General features: G+C 38.7%; 1 protein-coding gene across 2 annotated transcripts in view; it reads right to left on the bottom strand.

The window, feature by feature from the left end:
* The window catches only part of LAMA3 (laminin subunit alpha 3), a 114,623-nt gene that overhangs the window by 30,707 nt on the left and 64,684 nt on the right, over positions 1-19,232 (bottom strand). For both annotated transcript variants that reach the window (XM_026842373.1, XM_026842374.1), the window contains 9 exons: positions 17,908-18,052; positions 16,940-17,080; positions 15,750-15,914; positions 12,753-12,854; positions 11,582-11,665; positions 10,433-10,663; positions 6,573-6,686; positions 2,719-2,828; positions 745-825 (listed from right to left, as the gene is read on the bottom strand). In XM_026842373.1, the coding sequence (XP_026698174.1) occupies positions 745-825; positions 2,719-2,828; positions 6,573-6,686; positions 10,433-10,663; positions 11,582-11,665; positions 12,753-12,854; positions 15,750-15,914; positions 16,940-17,080; positions 17,908-18,052 (1,173 nt within the window). The remainder of the gene's footprint in view (positions 1-744; positions 826-2,718; positions 2,829-6,572; positions 6,687-10,432; positions 10,664-11,581; positions 11,666-12,752; positions 12,855-15,749; positions 15,915-16,939; positions 17,081-17,907; positions 18,053-19,232) is intronic.

Raw genomic sequence — 19,232 nt, 5'->3', positions numbered from 1 at the left:
TCCAAGTACTGCAGAAATTTTTCTAAAAATAAAAGAACTCCCACAATGCTTGTATAGGAATAATGCACTTAACCTGAAAAAATGCAATGTACACAGACACATATATACATAGAGAATTTGACAGGCTTAACCCAGAAAACCACACCATTCTGGACTGTGATCCCACCAGAAAACACATGTTATGGAGGATCATGCTGCAAGCACATGTTGAGATTTCAAACAGCAATGGCACTGAATGACATTACCACCCTTCTGCTGGGTGATACCTCCTCCTCACATCTGCCAGCAAAGCAGTCTGTGTGAGTGATCTCTAAATATTTTATAGGTAAAATATATTGTTCAGACTGGCTTGATAATATTCCTAGAATTCACTCTGTGGTAGGATCTATACGGGTGGTAATGCATGATCAAAGGGTCAGGATGAACAGCTAAGGTACAGCTAGATCTGGAAGAGAAGACCTGTCTAAAACCTGCATCTTAGATGTCAAAGGTAGCAAACAGTCTTCAAGCTCAAGACAATGTACTATTGGAGGTACTGTCTTCAGGTGAGACATCATGAGTTACTGGCCTCAAGTTTCCAAGCCAGACACCACCACTCCATTGTGCTTAAATTCCCCCTGGATCTGAAACATAAGTAAAATTCCATACTATGCATATGCATACATCCATCTACTATCCAATACAGACATACCTCCTTTTATGGTGCCTCTTAAAAACCTTGGTCTTGAGAAGTAATTCACTTACCGTTCACAACGAACTCCGGTATATCCTTCTTTGCAGAGACACTGAATTTCATCACCATTTGCCACACAGCCAGTTGCAAATCTTTGAGAAGAAGCAAAATTATTATTGTGAGCACATCATCAAACAGGTTTTACACTCGAGAGGCTAAGCTCAGTTAAACGACTTTTAGATTTAAAAGTTTTTATACCACCAAATTACTTCTCAGCTAATTTAATTGCCTCTAGATAAATGTATGTGACTATTTATTTGAAGTTTTATATTTTTCCTCTAAATTCTTTCTTTAAACAAAAAACTAATCATTTCTTGACCCTCTGGACTGAGTATAATAGTTCATTACCCAAAGGAATGCCTAAAATAAATCTTACTAGTGATGTTCTAAAATAAAACAAGTCTGGGTACCTATTTTATCTTACTAGGCAAGAATCAATAGCCCGTGCTAGACAACATTTCTTCCTGTTTGGATAGTACTTTTTTTTTTCTTTTTTATGGATGGAAACATTAGAGGATATTTTTATGTAGCTAATATTGTTTGAGTTTTGTTTGTTTTGCTTTGGTTTTTTAACCAAGGCAGAATAGAGTTGTGCACCATTTTGAGGAGCCCTAGAGTATATATAGTTAACACAATAAACATTTTTGTCTCCTCCTTCTAGCAGACTCATCTAGATTCAAATTTCTCTGGGAGGAAAATAATTTTTAGGCTGATGTTTGGGAAGAAGGCAGGAGGTGAAGCAAGGATAGGCCATGTTTACTATTTCCATTTTTAAATCGATGAGCAGTTGGATAAAACAAGTCTGTGTATCAAAGACAGATGTCTGCATTAAGAATTACGTATAATTTGACTAGGTGGAAAATTGTCAACTCCAATAATGCCAGCTGGGGTGCATTTCCTGGGTTAGGAATGGTATTTACCACCCTAATGTGCTACTCTGAAACTGCACAGGGTTTATGGTGTCCCTAGGTATTTCATCACTCTTCATCTCAAGCAAAAGATGACTAAATATATGTTCAGTCAGCCTCAGGCAAGCACCTGCAGAAGAGGCCAATGCTGTCAAAAACAGATCTATCAGAGAGTTCTCTGATAAATGAAAAACTTGTCTGTTGTCTGCTAGTGTAAATCTCTAACTTAAGGCTACTTGGTGTTTGCTAACACACCTGGCAAATACTTTAGCCTTTAGCAATTTATAGCTTGTTTTTTAAAAAAATACTTGTTTTTATTTTTATTTCACATTTAAGAACTGACCAACGATGACAATGTGGCTAAACATACCATGTGTTTAAAATGCAACTTACTGCCCTATTTTAAAAGCCTAGCCACCTTATTAGATCCAAGAAAATTTAGTTTTTTCTAGATCAGTATGTTTGTACTTCAGATGGAGCTTCCACCTGAAGAGCAACATAGTCTTTCAGAAATGTAGATACATGCTTAAGAGTTTTATATTATTTTGCATCAGAAAATTACTAAATTTTCTGAATTCATATAAAAGGCTTATTTTATTGTTGTCAGTTATCTCCTAGACAGAGTAATGGTGTTAAACATGAGACTAAATATAACTTACATCTTGCATTTCAGTAAACAAGAAAGATTCTGGATATGCCCAATAAGGCAAGAGACTTCCATCCTGTATTTCTCACTATGAAGGAGTTACTAATGATTTTGTACATAAGCCTATTACAACTGCCTGTGGCTCCCCCAGGCGATGAGCAGTGTGCCTTTCTGGTTCAGGAACTGAGTGAAAACTGGATACCCAGCTTCTTAAAAAAGGTAATGCCATGAGACAGAGCACCAAGTTAGTGCTGGTCTAACGTGCCTCAAATAGATCTGATGCTCCACCACGTTGGGTGATATGAGAATACAGAAAAAGATCATTATCCTCCTATGGTAGCAGGGTTGAGGGGTTTACTTTTTTTTTTTTTTTTTTCCTTTTCCATCTCCTCTTTACCCTCTGTTTGACTACCCATGACCTTTTACTGTACCTGTTTGTATAAGGGCAAGGACACACCCGACAGGAACCTTGAGTGGCATCTCCAAAATAACCATCTTTACAGCGCTCACATTTCTCCCCAGCAGTATTATACTGGCAGTTCTTATAAAGGAAACAAGCAAGACAGTTAACAGTGCTTTACCACTCAATGTGGGTTTATTATTATTTAAAAACAATTATAGTCAATCTACTCAGAGGATATGTTCTTCCCTTCCACACAATCAAACATTTACTGCCAAACTGCCTTCACGAACCAGGATAGATTGATTCTAGTCATTCCCTAATTGTAGAAAGCACAATTTGCTTGCTATTGTGGAAAAGCAACAAATAAATAAGCAGCACTAAACATATTTTTAAAGGAATTCAGTCAGAGGCGTAGTTTGTTAAGTAACATTCCATTAATGCAATCTCTATGCCTTGATGTTTCAATTAAAAACCACTATGTTTAAATAGAACTTTAAATTTTGCATTTTAACACTAATTAGAAGACAGATATAATTAAAAACATGCAATTAATTGAGCCCAAGTACATTCTTTTAAAAATGCCATGAAATTAATATTAGAAGTATTTACTGTAGTAGATTCAGATCAGAGTTGAATTTCATGTACTTTCTCCAGCATATATGTAATTTGTATCTATCTGGGGTAACTGGAATAAATAATAAAAATCAAAGACTGGGAAAACAATTGAAGCTGATAAAACTAAGCCACTTACTCCATGATACAATTGATGGGAATTACATCTTATTTTAGAAACATTTTTATTCCTAGTGCTGTTTAATTGTAACACACATTCAGTTTGACTCTATGATCTTAAAGGCCTTTTGCAACCCAAATCATTCTATGATTCTACATTTATACATTATGGGGAGAGGATAAGCAAGTTGCTTTTGCATTACCTAAAACTATGCTAACTTAAAACTGAAGTTGTTCAAATACATTTTTGAGCAGCCATAAAAATTCCATGTGATCAACACTCAAGAGGCATTAAAGCTCCCAAGTTTTAACACTGTTTTCTTCAATGTGCAACAGACTGATCCAGTGTCCCACAGAGCTGAGAGTGTACTAATAAAGTGAAAGATGGAAAAAGAAAGTGGGATATTGGCTGGAAGCAGTCAGCAAGCAGACTGCACTCCCATTTCATGGATTTAGATGGCTTAGGGCTATGGTTGAAGGCCCTGCTACCATGTTTTGCAGCAGAGGAGCATTTTCCCCTATAAATGAGAAACAATTCTGTCCCTCCCATCTCTTCTTACACTCCAGTGTCCTCTGCATTTCTTCATACCCAGATTCCCTCAACCACATCAACAACTCTTCCCCCCGACTCTGCATGTAATAACCCCTAATTTGTTTTCATCTTGGTTAAAGAACTAAATTTGTGGCTCATGTGTGAAAGGTTCTAGGAAAGAACAGGAAAAGCTCCAGTTCACAAACAGACCGTTTAACTAGGGTAAGTTAAAGTAATATAAAGACACTATGTTTGTAATAGAAACCATTTTAAAATGCAGCCTCTGTAAAAGATGGTTCCTGCAAAAAGCTCATGAAAAATTCAGACTGTTTCTGAATAAGTACTGCAATTTTTGATAATCCTGAGGAATAAATTAAACTGCAAAAAATGTAAAAGAGAGGTATTTTAAACTATTTCTGTTGGTTTCATCTTGGAGCAACATCCCCCTCTAGTTTGTCTCCCGGCTTTCGTTTTGCTCACTCTGTCTATAGACAGAGAAGCAATTCCATAATTGCCAAAGAAAGTTTAAGATATTTCACATATAAACCACTCTGAATGTGCTATGTTGTTCCTTTAAGCTACATGGCATAGAAGGACTGGAGAACATAAACCAGTGCTCTGAAGGCACTGTGGAATGAAGCCAGAGCAGCACTCGTCAAGTTTCACAGGGCTGGAGTCACAGCATCTCCAAACCATCAAGTACTGCAGACTCTGAAAGGAAAACTCTCAGCTGACTCCATAGGCACCCATATGGTGCAAGGAAGCCAGAACAGAGTGTATCAGGGTCACAACAGAAACACCTATGATGTAAACGGGCTTATGTGACATGCAACAACATGTCATAGGATGAGCAAGTCTCAGCATCATGCTGCTGCTGAGGGAATGTGCCTTTCAGGAAGAAAGGCAGGGACCATGAGGACACAAAGACTGATTAATGGCAGAGGGCCAGCTTTTCCCTACACAGGAGAACCAGTTCTTTTGTCTTCTCTACCTCCTCCTGCACTCCCTTCTCCTCCACTTTCAGCAGTGCAGCACTGCACTCCTCTCCTTCCATCAGCATGCAGTGGGACAGGCATTGTCTGAGCTGGAGGATTGCCCTGCTGTCACAGAAGAAAAAGTCAGCCTGGGTTTAGCCTCTTGTGAGCCTTCTCTCAAGGCTATCACTGGAGAGATGCTGGCATGTGAAGGTACCAGGATCCAGTGCTCAGGAAGAAAGAGGCCAAGTGAGCAAGCTTTGCACTCTGGATGCAAAACTTGATGACTCCACATTGGGAAGCCTTCTTGTCTTCTCTGCCCAACTACAGGTCTTTGTCCCATGGCTCCTCTACAGAGAGACAAACTTGCTCCTTATTAGGTGGAGGCTCATGATGGAAATACAAGCCCTCTGGGCTTTCATTTTTCACCATACTATCCCGGATGACTTTGCTTACCCTAAATTTTGTCCCAGAGCCAAGTGTTAATTTAGCTCTATCTATCTGAAAGGTAATCCAGCTGTGAGGAAGGGATAAAGAGAAATCTAAATCACATACTTCATGAGGTAAAAGTGAAATTTGTGGGGTTTTTTTTCCTTTATAATTTTCATCTGAAGTAAAACTTCCTCATCTGTATAGCTCTGCTGGAGCACTTTCCTGTCATGGCCTGCCCTGCCTCTCCAAAGCAGCCGCCTGTAAGTCATCCCCCAGAATGTGCTGAATTCGTTTATAGTTTCCATTAAAGCAAGAGGGTTGGTTGAGATGAAGTCGAGGGGAATGACATAACGTGCAGGAATGCACCGCGGGCGGAACGGATGCAGCATGAACAAGGAAGAAATAACAGAGAAGGCAGACCATGAAAGATGTTGGCAAGGTTCTTGTTTACACAGTAAGTGAAAAATTAGTGAAAAGGTTTTAAGTGGGAATTTTTCAGAACAAACTGTTCAAAGAAGTGTCACAGATATAAGCTGGAGAAGCACAGTCGGCCAAATGTCACACTTCCATTGCTACGAGGGCTGATCCCATGAGGCTACTTTGGGTTTAATACAGTGTGCCAGGGAGCAAAATTTGTCCTGCTACATCTTCTCTAACAACTGAAATTTTCTAATTTATATGATTTTTATCCCCTCTATCTCACTTTATTTATTCCAATATTTTTTTAATCCATCTACTTATAGATTAAGATTAGTGAAGATTTACTGATGCTGATTAAATAAGAGGTTCTGCAAAGGCTATGCTATGCATGAATGTGGTATTTGTCAGAATTGGCAAACCCTGGTATATATGTATAAAAATAAGGGCTGCAGATGCCAGGGTAAGACCCGTATTTATTATAGATGACTGCAAACACTTACATATGTACTAATCTGGTGACTTTTTATACCATGAGCTAACAAAAATTATAGGGGAAGAAGAAAACAAAACCAAGGACACAAATAATTCTCATCACCACAGTTACGTTAAACGTACAATGTAAGTGTACGCAATTTATGCTCATTAACAGTACAAGACATAGAGAATGATGCACGCAAGGATTATTTTTAGTTGCTTGGAATTTAACAATACTCTACAGTCCATACTGCAGTAAGATAAATGTTTTTTTCTTTTTTTTTCCAATTAATTTCTTGAATGTTAGCAGTTACTTACAAAACATTTTCCAGTACCATCTTGACACCTATTTGAATTTCCATTGCAATTGCAGGGGACACAGCGTCCATTAAATAATCCTTTATTGTCATGATAAAATCCAAGGCCACATTCCTAGACAGTAAGCAGAAGGAAAGAAAAATAGTGAGTGTTGGCAGAAAGAAAGTTTTGGAGGTTATGGGAAGTGCATTTTGAAATTGTTTACCATTTTCAAGGAGTAGTGGAGGTGTACATTTCCTTGCAAGCTCTTCTAAGCCCATATTGTTGCTTAAATCACATTTTAATGCAGTGAATACCAATGAATGGAGCTGAAGAAGTTTCATCTGAACCCTGTGCTCTACAGTTTGTGGTAGTGGGGATTTCATCATTTTGACTCTAACCTCTGAACAAAGCACATTTCCTGTGGCTATGTACAAAGGTGTAAAATATGACTTTTAAACCACAGAAAAAGATTTGAATATAGATTCACACTACAGTGTTCTCAAAGAACAACATATGGAAATCTCACATATTAGCTAGTGGTTATATGAAATCTTGATATTCATTTAACTATGGTGTATTCCTTGGAAATACTTTTAATCTCTTTTACATTAATTCATCATGACTTCTACAGTAAGTCTACCTAAAGCTATACAAAGCCATGCTTAGATAGAGCTAGTGATATACAGTGGTGTAATTTCTACGTATAGGCTTGCCCCGGATACCAGTGAAGCATGAGAAGAATGTTCAGCTATTGAGTGCACAGGAGCAGGAGCACAGCCTGTCAGATGTGAGTTGGGTTTAAATAGAGAGCTGAACCAGAGGACCATCATGAATAAAGCAAGAGACATGACGTTTGTTAGCATACACCATGAAGGTAGTAACTAATATGTTAAAACCAGGTATTTGCTTGGCATGGGCAGGGAAAGCACAGGGGTAGGGAAAGTACAACAAATTCCTCCTGGGCATGGAGCCTTCCTGTATACAGATCAATTAAAAAATTCCTGCCCACCTTCTCTGCTCAGCACCCTCCTAGCACACCAAACACACCAAAAATGACCAGACATTAGGTCTACCCCTTCTATGCACGAGCTCCTTTTCACTAGTAACTACGCTGGTGTGGCGCAAGGAAGATCAGAGGCTGTATGGAAGCAGGGAGAAAGCTGTGCTGCCCACAAAGCCAACACCTCCCAGGTGCCTGCCTCTGGCAATGTACTTCTGCACTGTACCTATACCTCATCTCTATCTCACAGTTAGGGGCTGGCCCCAACGACATTCAGTAAACAACTGACAATTAAACTTTCAAGCCATAGATCATTTCTCACAGCAACTGCACCACCAAGACTGATTGACTAGCTAATCTGAGAAGCAAAGGGTTTGTAGGACAGTGTCTTAAACCACGTTCCAGTGCGTAAGTATTTATGCAGGGGCAGGATTAACCAGTGAATTTATCAACGATGCAACTACAAGAGAAAAGATAAATTCACCTCTCCCAAAGCAGATCTCAAAAGGAATATTGTGTTACTGCTGTTTAAACAACATCTGCTAGCTGCACTTTTGCCTTCTTTACATGTGGGATAAATGAAAAACAAAAAACAACCTAATTTCATCAACAGCTTTTAATACTGACTTCAGTGTGAGCAAGGACTGAATTTAGAATAGGCACTTGAAATTTTTCAGATACATTTTTAAAAGGGTGAATATGTTCCTTGAACAACAGGGAGCCAATATGCACAGCTTGTGAAGAAAGCAGGGCCTGAAATACATTAAACAGCATAACCAAGTAAAATACAGGCTCTAATGCACATAAATTTTATTTACAAAAAGTCTCTTTTTGGAGAGCAAAATGGATCATTCATTTAAAAAAATGCATCCAAACTCATCTGGAAAAAAATCTAGCAGCTTTTTGGTATTTTATTTATGCTGTCTTTAAAACAACACATTTGGAGTACAGATTTGGGCACTTTGGTTTTGAAGCAGCATTTGTGATACTGAGAAATTGATTCCACACAAATATAAAGCTCCAGGCACTTTTAAGTGCTCAGGAGTTCAGGCTGATTGTTTTCAAGTAACCAGCAATTTAAAAGAAACTCCTCACACACGCTGTTGTTAGCAAAGTACTTTGAGATAGAAGAAGACGAGCATTCCTATTACTTTTATATGAAGTAATATATAAGTTGTTATCAAATTAGTTCATTTAAAAACAAAGAGAAAGAAGGAAGCAAGCAAGTAAGGGAAAATGAACAAATTACCTGTCTCGGGGAAAAATCCCTTTGAACTTGTTGCTGCTGACTCCCCTCCTGAAGATGAGGATACCATAGCCTCTGTTGCATATCTTGTGCTAAACAATGCTCCAGGGCTACTAACATGACAACCAGCCATCCTACATTCCCTGGCCTCTGTGCTTGGACCATCATTTTACTTCAGCTCCACTGCAAACATATGCTGCTATTCTTTCGGTGTTTGTCCTTTCTCTTATTCTCTCCGCTCTTCTCCAGCTTCTGACTCAGATTAATGAGGCTCTGTGCTGCGTTGGGCCCCACCTTTAAACTTTATAGTGAGTCAAGTTGTACAGCACACAGTACTGTTCCTGAGGTTAACAAGTAACCCCGCAGTTCCTGTAGCTCAATATATACCTAAATTGGGGTGTGGCAGGCATCACCTCCTCCCTACCTAAGGCAGCCAGACAGAGCTAGGTGATTAGAACAGTAAATCACTGCCTGAGTAATGCTGCATAAACATACAGGGCGTGCAAACTACCCAGGCGAGTGTCTTGATCACTTCCTTTGGCTATGTATTTCCACCAGGTTATATTAAAAAACCCCAACAGCTTAGTTTATCAAGGCAGTATATTGAAAGTAGTGGGATGGCAGGAGGAATTCCAGTCCGTGCTCATCAACTTGTATGTGGCACAGAACATCAGATGTGTGAAAAAATAAGTTTCTAGAAATGTTTCTAGAATGGTATTTGACAGATGATGAACAGCTTGCCCTGAGCAGTGGATGCATGCATGAGCATAAGCTAGCCATAAATGCTTGCTTGTTCAGTCAGCAGCTGCTCCAGTCTAGATATTATTCTTTCATTCTCATTTCAAAAACGTTTGCAAGATTAATCCAGCAATTGCTGCTTTATAGTAACCCTCTGAGAGAACAATTCCTCCTATTTTGTGCACTTTGTACACTGCTTATCTCTCCAGTACTTCATTCTGCTGCCCTGGGTGCTTACACATGGGAACAGTCAAGCTCTAAGCTAAGCAGAGTGACAACCAGAAGTACAGCTACAGGAACAGCATCAGGGGTAGGATATACAACTGCAGCTATGACTTCACCATTCTTCAGGTAACAGTATTACTTTGCAATGGTTACACTGTCTTTCATAAAAATATCTCCAAATATTTTTTGCAAGTATGTTAACTTCAACTTTCAAATATTTTCCTATAAAAATAGGAAAGCATCCAAAATTATCTAGGTTCAGGTTACTTCCCTTGGACCCTGTTAAAACAAGGAACACCAAGAATCTTCTCCACTGTGTAGGTTCTCATAGACTTTGACCAAGTCAGTTCTGACTTTCCGTCCATTAAAGTAAGTATTGACTGAGATTATTCAGCCTCTCACAGGTATTCACAGAAGAATCCCTCATTATAGTGCCTTACACATGTAAAATAACATTCACAGCTCCACAAAAGCAATCACAGGTTTAGTTAGAGGAACAGGATAGTTTGCTTAGACAGTGAAAGTATTCGAGCCATTGGAAGTGCACACACTTACAAGAAGCACGTTTAATTACTTTAATAACTAGCCTGTTCCTCCAACTAAACCAGAATGTATAGCTGTAGGCGAGACAGAAGATAATGGTACAGTATAGAGGCAAATGCTTCCTACCTGACATGAGTCACCAGCATACTCGGGAGGGCAGGAGCACGTCTCTACATTGTACGCAATGCTGCCGCTTCCTGTGCTGGTGGCTTCTTCCAGCCCAACCTCACCAAGGGTCAGTCGCTGAGTCTCCGTGAAGTAAAGGCCTCTGATGTGCAAACCATCTAGTCTAGACAGGATTATCATCAGTTCTTCTCTGGATACAAGGTTATTGCTGCCTGCATGCCTGAAGTTTCCCTGCACATTAAGGGTACAAAATGAGCATGGCCTGGCTGCTTCTTGAAAGGAGACAGGATGACAGAAAAACCCCAGGGAACAGACCCCTATGGTGCCAACTGGTGTGGGGTGAAATAGAGGTCAGGAAAATAAATATAATGAATATAAACACAGGATAGGTGGAAAAAAGAATAATGACCATAAAAAAGCATGTACCCTTTACTTTGCAAGGTACACATGGCTTTGAAGTATCAAAAAGTGAAGAAGCATATAGGTTCTCCTACAGTCATGCAAATTTCTTTGAGGCATCACCCACCAAAACCACAAAAGGGTTGGGGAAAATTCTTTTATTTTTATGAGTAAGCAAAGTCCTACAAATCTAATCTTTGAGGGCTGCCTTCACGTGCTTTCTTGCTACTAACAGACACAGCATTACTGAAAATGGAATCTGGAGTGAAGGAACATTATCTTTTTTGCGCATACATGAGATGGAAATAACCCAGTTTGACCCTCTGAGCACAGATTTAAGGTAGGTGCTAACTGCACCTAAGTGTTGGACACCCATTCTAAACTAGGTACCCAGACACCAGGGAAAACAGGTAACAGTTCATCCCTATTAAGTACAGTCTGGGGCTGTGATGTGATGAATCATCTTCCATTGATGACTGATTCGGTATTACCCCACTGGCCCTGGAAGGAGTGCCAAGGGCTAGATTGGACAAGATGCCTAATGCAGAGGTTCTAGAATTAGGTGGTGTGAACTCAAACCTAGATTCACCAAGGTGGTAAAGAGAGAAAAAATGTTTCTATTTAAAGTCTACAGTATTTGTTTATATTTATTAACATTATCAAGTATTTGGCATTTCTGCACATACTACCTGCATATTTTTATGTATCACAGGAAAGAAAAGGGAGGGCCATTCCATATTCATTTCTTACCTCAACAAGCTGTACACGGCCATAGTATTGACGATCTGGCAGGGGGTTGTTGGGATCCATATAAACAACTTTCATTTGCTGGCCCTATGTAAGAATGAGGATATAACATTGTCATTTCACTACTTTTTGTGGTAAAGTGTTCAGATGCAATAAAATTTGGTGAAGCACATTAATTCTGTTTTTTGGGGGGATAAAAACTAAGTAATACTAGAAAAACTATGTTATTTTGTCAGCAAAGTGGTATAGCAAGCACTGTGTTCTAGAATCGGCAGGGTTTTCACTGCTTTTGCCTATTAACAACCTTGCTTTCTAATAAGACGCTAAGAGAATTAAACACTAAGAGAATTAAATTAATGGTAGTCACTTTCCACAGGAACTAGTTATTAGAGTAAAAACTTTTTTGTGTTTTCAAACACTCTCCTTTGCTGCCCCGCCTTCATGTTAGAAAAGGAAGCTGCCTCCTGATATCATTGTTAGAGCTTGCTTTAGACATTTGTGGTTGGCATGAGGAGTGGAGTAAGACCAATATTGGACTGAGGAATAACTCTTTGACCTGACATCCTGGTGTGCAAACAACTTTGGATACTACTGTACTACTTCATGAGGCATGTTTCCCAATGAGAACTCTAGAATACTGAATTAATATTTCTGATGGTCTGAAGAAACAAGACCACCCTCTTGGGAATTTCTACAAAAAGATTCCAATTTTGGCCCTAAAGTGGTTAAATTAAAAAAACGTTAACTTAAAATGCATTTTTACTTCAATCCCTTGAAGTCTTATGCTTAATTTTATGCTGAAGAAAATTCTCACAGAAAATGAGACTAATTACACATGGAATACAGGACATATTTTGCAGAGTCAAGGCCATGCTTGTTGACAAGTGTGCAAGGCACTAATTAATTTTTTTTTCCACAGGTGCATTTTACAGAGAAAATTCTGGTTTATCTTTTTATTTGCTCTCAAGTCAGTTATGCTTAACAGTATGTTACTTTGGCAACAGATAGGTGTGTTGATGGCTTTGAGAAAATGCAGTCAAATCACTTTTATAGAAATGCAGCAAGCTGCTACAAAGCACACAATAGGAGCAAAATTTGCCATAGTTGTCAGGTAACAGAAAAAAATCATGGTATTGTTATTGCTCAAAAGAAAAAATGATATTTCAAAACTTACAGTTAGTTGTATATCAGGTCTCTTATCCAGAAGAACCATGCCCTCACTAGGTAAGCCAAAAGATTTCACTTGGTAACTTAGGAAGCCACCATATGAAGAAAGCTATAACAAAATATACAAGACCTGAGACACTTCACTGCATTATTGCAAGTTTACCCCATCTTCCAGTACTGTAAATAATATATTTACTCTTTGTTCTCTGGACCAAATATTAAATATGCATGGCTTGGAAGAAATTACTTTTTTTTTTTTGTTTATTTGGTGTATCTGACATAACTGTTTGAGCAGTATCTGTTACTGTTCTCTGTGTACCTGCATTGATTTTTTTTCATACCTGGGATCATGCCATCTGTGTCATGGAGAAATCACATATTCACATTAACTTTGATCTTCCCCTGACTCTACAGAACAGATTTGGCTCAAGAGCAGACATCAGACTGACAGTGGAACTGGTAGCAAACCCCATGAACAGCCATGGATAAAAAGGAAAAGTGAGACTAAGCATGTTTAAAGGCAGCTTTCACAGGCCAGCATTTTCTGAACTTACTACAAGCATGAATGTAACCCAGAAATCTTCGCTCCACCTTCTGGAGGACAGGACTTCTACTGGTATCAGCTGATATCAGCTCTGTTGTGAGCAGTTGCTGTAGGTTGAGCTGAAACCACACTTCTTTTGGTTCAACTACTGGTGACCACAGGTGGCCTCAAACCCAACCAAATATATACACTGCTGCCCAGAACAAAGACTTAGGCAAGTATGTTTGAATCATCTGACAAACAGCTTCCGTGGGTTGTGTACCAGTGACTCAGATCAAAATACATTGAAAGGAAGCTCCAGACACACCCTAGACAGTTTTTGTTCCAAGAAGAGCCTAGAAGGAAGGTTTTGTGGGTACTAAGGGAAATCAGGTGTTTTGCCACAGATATACAACTGTTTTACACCCCTTGCTTTTTGCCCTTATAGCTTTATGCTTGGTTTTGATCTGGGAGGAAGAACTGCTTTGTCAGGTTTTGGTGTTCTGCAGGTAAGCACCAGGCTTCAGCCTATCCCTTTCCATATACTTTGATGAATTATTACAAACAAAACACAGACATCTCAGTATAAAATTTGTTCCTTGGATCACAAGACCATATTTAATACTATTATCTTTAGCCAACAACATTTTCAAAAGCATCATTTGGAACATTGGCTATATTTTGCCAACACAATCAAAACCCGTATAAATATTTTTTTCCAAATTAGAGCTAATTTCATGTTTAAACACACATTTTAGGACTGCACCATATTACAGGCTGTTATGTTTGCTTTTTTAATTATTTTTTAAAATGGCAAAATATTGGTGTTATAAGCTACCCTCTGTATTTTGTATGTACAGTATTTATTTTTTAACATTAAGAGTGGTCTATTAAACAGAATGTTAAAATACAAAAGAGCAGAAAATGGGGATGATGTGATCTTAATTTCTTAATGACTGTTAGTTTCTGCACTGCTATTGATTTTACATTTGATTTTCTTTATCTTTGTAAACAAAAGACAGAGGAAAGAAAATAGCTCTGCTAAATATTAATGATCCAGTGGAACCAATTAAAAGGTTTAAGATAATGGAAAACAGTATTTATACCCTCATCATACTGAAAAATGTCTGGAGTGTTCTTCACATTTTCCAGAAGAGATGCTATCACTGGAAGTAGACCAAAACCTGACATTTTCAGAATACAATAACATGAATAATTGGTAAATTTATAAGCTTGTAAAACTAGCAGCAAGATAGTATTTGGGGGGGGACTTTCACTACTGCAGTATTGCCTGTGCTAAAATATATGATTACACACAGTGTACCGTAAAAGCTGGTCCAAAAATAGAACTATTTTATTTACAGTGTTGTCATTGTAAATAAAAGCAAGTCATGGCATGCCTAGTTAGATACTCTGACATGGAACATAAAACTCATAGCACTGTTCTTAATAGCTATGTTTAAAAAGGGTAATTGTTTGCTTTATATTTTGGTAGGGGAACAACAAAAGTCCTTTTGGTTTAACACTGTAGTAGATAACATATGCTTTAACATGAAATTTCTTTGAAAAATAATTTGTAGTCATTGAAACAAGAACATCTACAACATTAACAAAAAGCACCCTAACTAAACATGTTCTTCAACTAAAAGACATGTACCTCAGCGTAGGAGAGCAGGGTGAAAAATACTGCTCTAGTCTTTAAAATGAGGGCTAAGAGGAACTTAAAAAATTGTACCATCTTTAATGCTCTGGTGTCTATCCCATTTGTTTTCATTTGTGTGGGATTGCATCTGAAAAGCCTGTGTGTCCTACAAATGGCTACCAACTACCAACACCGTCAGAGTTCTGAACAGAAAGAACCTGGGGCTCTGGACCTGCAAGCCACCACTAGCAAAATCCCTCTGGTCAGTATGATCCCCAGGCTGAAATGCTGACAGGCATTAACCATGAGCAAAAGACTGCTCCCATGCAGGAGTAGAAAGAGCAGCAAGCAGTTCAAAGAACCCAAAGGTTAGAAAACCAGGTGTTGCTCTTCCCAAGCAACATCTCAAAAGCAAAAGGTTGGGTTTTTTGTATGCTACTGAGCATGCTATCACCTCTTACTCTTTTGGAAATCTGCCCAGGAGATACTCTAGGTAGTCTAAAGGATACTCAGGCATGTCAGCAAGCTCTAAATATTCTGGGTTTCAGAAAAGCAGCTGAAGGTACCAGCTCTCTGAACCATAGCTCCTGACCATGCTGTTCACATAAAGACCTCCCTGACACCAAGCAAGATGATTAATTCTGTGTTATTGGTTATAATTTTAACACCATACTCAGAAGTAAAATGTTGTGATTCTTGGCATGTCAGGTAAGAGAGATAAGAATCTTGTGAGAGAAGAGTGACGAACATGTCTAATAAAAACAATGAGACTCTTTATCAATGATGCTGGCACAAAATGAGTACATGTTATTAAAAGAGATGAGTTAGGTGTCATTTACCTTCTCTCCCAGGTAAGATGGTGGTGCTTTCCAGTACAAACTATGCACTGAAGCAGGCAATTCTTGAATGTCAGCCACTACACTATTACTGACTGGATTGAAAGTGACTGGAATGTCAATATTTTCATCCACTGCCTCCAAGCTCCAGTTCCTCATGTCCACAAACTAATGAAAATAAATAAAGGGAATAAAAGTTTGTCTCATTCTTTATTAAACTCTACCACCACCAAATAATGAGGAGAAATTGTTTAGCCTCAATAACTCACTTAGCATGAAATTCAACCCCTTCAGAGCCAGCCTATGGACTTTGTGCAATGGATGTTGCAAGGACCTCAAGAGAGGGCCTAAGTGGGACAGATGTGCCAAAGCTACTTGGGATACAGGCATTTGGTTTGTCACCTGCAAACTAAATTCTATCTTCAGTTACACAAAGACATAACCTTCCTGGAGGTGACTAGTAATTGTGTACAAAAACCCAAGGGTATAATCTGGAGGTGGTTTTTTAAATCCATTCTAAAAATCAAACCAAGGACACTAACCTAAAAGACAGAGTGTAGACCTATTGTCATAGGTTACCTGGGAGGAAGGGGACATGGCAGAATATTTGGGAGAGGCAGGCAATGTAGCCTAATATTCTGGCTCTTTAATGCACATTTTATGTTCATGGCTCTTGTTTCATGAAAGACCATACATCCTGTTATTTATGCTGGGGGAGAGAAAACATAATGCATATGTACCAGAGCAGTTCTATGGTGAGTTGCCCTTGGCTGGCCAGGGCAATAAAACAAAAAGATAGACGTGTTTTCAAAACCAATCTTTGGTGAGGACAAGTCATCACTAGAAAGTATTTTCCTAAAGCAAGTGGAAGTTTGCTATTGACTTCACTGAGGCCAGATTTTCATTCTTTGCTTGTAAACAGTAAAGTGACACAATCTAGATTGCATCTAGTCTATGTCTAAGCCTAAACTAAACTCCTCATCTACCCTTCTAGGACTCTGCTTCTCTCTTGCACTGTTTCAGACTATACCTGTCTTAACAAGGCTGCACTAAATCTGCACTGCTGCTTGCAGAATATTTCTCATCCTCAGAATTTAATAAAATATATTTTCAATTTTGGAGAAAATGTGGCATTTCCTTAATGGAGTAAGTGTAGGTTCATGATAGCAAAGGAAAAAAACTATTGGATACACCTTGGTTCTACGACGATTGGTACTGTGACAGTTGCTGGTTGCTCCAAAACAAAAGCAAGAAGTGCATCCCCTGGGATTAGAAGGGTCCAGATAAAAGGATCCTGGTCGGCAAGTATCACATTCTGCACCTTCAACATTCTCCTGGTAAGGCAGAGTTCAAAGAAGTGTCAGTCCTTTCCGTTTGGTTTTGGTGAGGCCCCCAAAACCTCCTGCACATAAAACAAATCTTCTGAAAGAATATTTATTTAAATGTATGGAAACATGAACAAAAATGTGTGATTGACTGGATACACCATATTTCAAGTGCAATAAAACTGACTTCTTGGAGACTATCATAGTTATGAGCTGTCTTTTCAGTTTATAAAGTGAACTATTGAGTAATAAATATTAGTCAGAGACAGCTGGTAACTTCCCTGCCAAAACCCTCCTGCTGGCTTTTCCAAACCTACAATATAAAAGGTCACTTGTGAAAGTTCACATATATCACATTTAATTATGCAGATCAGAACAAAAGAAGATTTCCTGAATATAATGATGTGCTGAAATGTCAGCTGACATAATATGGCTAAAAAAAGCATGGGATCTGGTTAATATCCAAAAGCCAAGATGCAGATGCATAAGGTGGATCTGTGCAGGGTACAGACTGCTTCAGGGAGTCAGTGGACATTGACATTGAGTGGCAGAGTACAGACTGAGTCAGTGGACATTGACTCTGCAGCTCTGTAACATCCTGCAAAGCCTAAGACCACCTGTGCAACTGTCAGATACTGAACTCATTAAAAATGGCGTTTAAGTGCTACCATGATAATCTGTGCACATACTGCAAGGTGTGATGGCTTTGTAAAGCTGCATTTAATTTTTACTGAAAACTTCATGATAAACTGGCTTAATTCACCCCATTAGATATGAAATAGTCACTGATGTGCAAATGATGCTTGTGAATGCAGAAGTAATTTGATTTATCTGACCTTGCAGAGACAAATTCCTGTCTGGGGATCGCAAACATCTGGTTCTGTTCCATCTCTATTACAGTTACATGGCACACAGTTTGGGAAACCGTAAGTTCCAGCAACACACTGATCACACTGCCGTCCTCTTATTCCTGGTTTGCATCTTATCAACAAACAAACACACACACAGAGAAGGGAGTCAATAGGAGAGGCAGGAATGGAACAAGGAAGGGAAGATTAAAACAAAAGGCAGGTGGATCTTTGAAAGGGTTGCATGGTTGTGACACAACTTTATCATTTCCATGAAGAAACAGCAGCAGGTTAGTATTGTTCTCCAGTTTGAATGGTGAGACATTTTAAATGGTCATGGAACTGATTAGGAATGGCTTTGCTTTTGAAGGCTATAAATGTTCACAGTAGAATTAGACTTCTGCAGCTATTCAGTGCTTGCAGTGCAGAACTACTCTCTCTATACACCAAGGTGTGAAACATGGATGTTGTACCCAGGTAAGCGGAGCTGGAATAAGATTTATAGCTGAAGGATGTGACTGGGCATTACTCAAAGCACTCACCTGCTAACAAAAAGGTGGAGAATCCCGGGCATATGAATAACTATGGGGACTTCAACCTGCCACAAGTCTTAGGTTCATTTACAACTGTTCACAAAGGATAACACCCACTTTGTTCACAGTGACGGGTGAATGACTTGAATTTGTTTAGGTGAAGTACAGCAGATGCAAAAACCAACACCAAACTATGAACGAGGCTTGAGATAAGAGAGAACATCTTTCAATGGCAGCAGATACTTTACCCTATCTTTACAACAAACTTGCAGTCTGATAAAAGTAGTGAAATTGTAGATCTGATGATCCTTCTTCCTCCTGCCTATGCTGGTAAACTCTTTGAATCAGCCCAAAGCAGATTTCAAGAGAGTAAGGATCTACTAATAAGGAATGTCTGCCACTACCACCATCCACATCTTTACATTTTAGTTGTGATAAGATAATTTTTAAAAGTCTCAGCAAGTTGGTGGAGTCTCCTTTGGTTCTCAGCACCAAATTCATATGTGCATTAACACTATGAATTTAATGGAAATAAATAGTTAAAGTATGCAGACAAGGTAGACTGCCCTTCATGTAATATATGAAAGTAATTACTCAATCCAACAGTGGGCAAGGTTTCTCAGAGTCTCTCTGAATACATTACCCTCACACACAGATAGCTCAAGCTGGATGGGGACTTTGAATTCATGTAATCCACAGAAGGAAAAGTATTAAACAGAATTTAGTAGTTGGCTATATACTTCAGCAATCAGTCCAAAAGTATTTGCTAAATGTCAAATT

The sequence above is a fragment of the Athene cunicularia genome (assembly GCF_003259725.1).
Source record: "Athene cunicularia isolate RWA chromosome 2 unlocalized genomic scaffold, athCun1 chr2_part1, whole genome shotgun sequence".
In the NCBI taxonomy this organism is placed as follows: domain Eukaryota; kingdom Metazoa; phylum Chordata; class Aves; order Strigiformes; family Strigidae; genus Athene; species Athene cunicularia.
The sequence above is the reverse complement of the archived record's forward strand: the minus strand, read 5'-3'. Positions and strand labels throughout refer to the sequence as shown.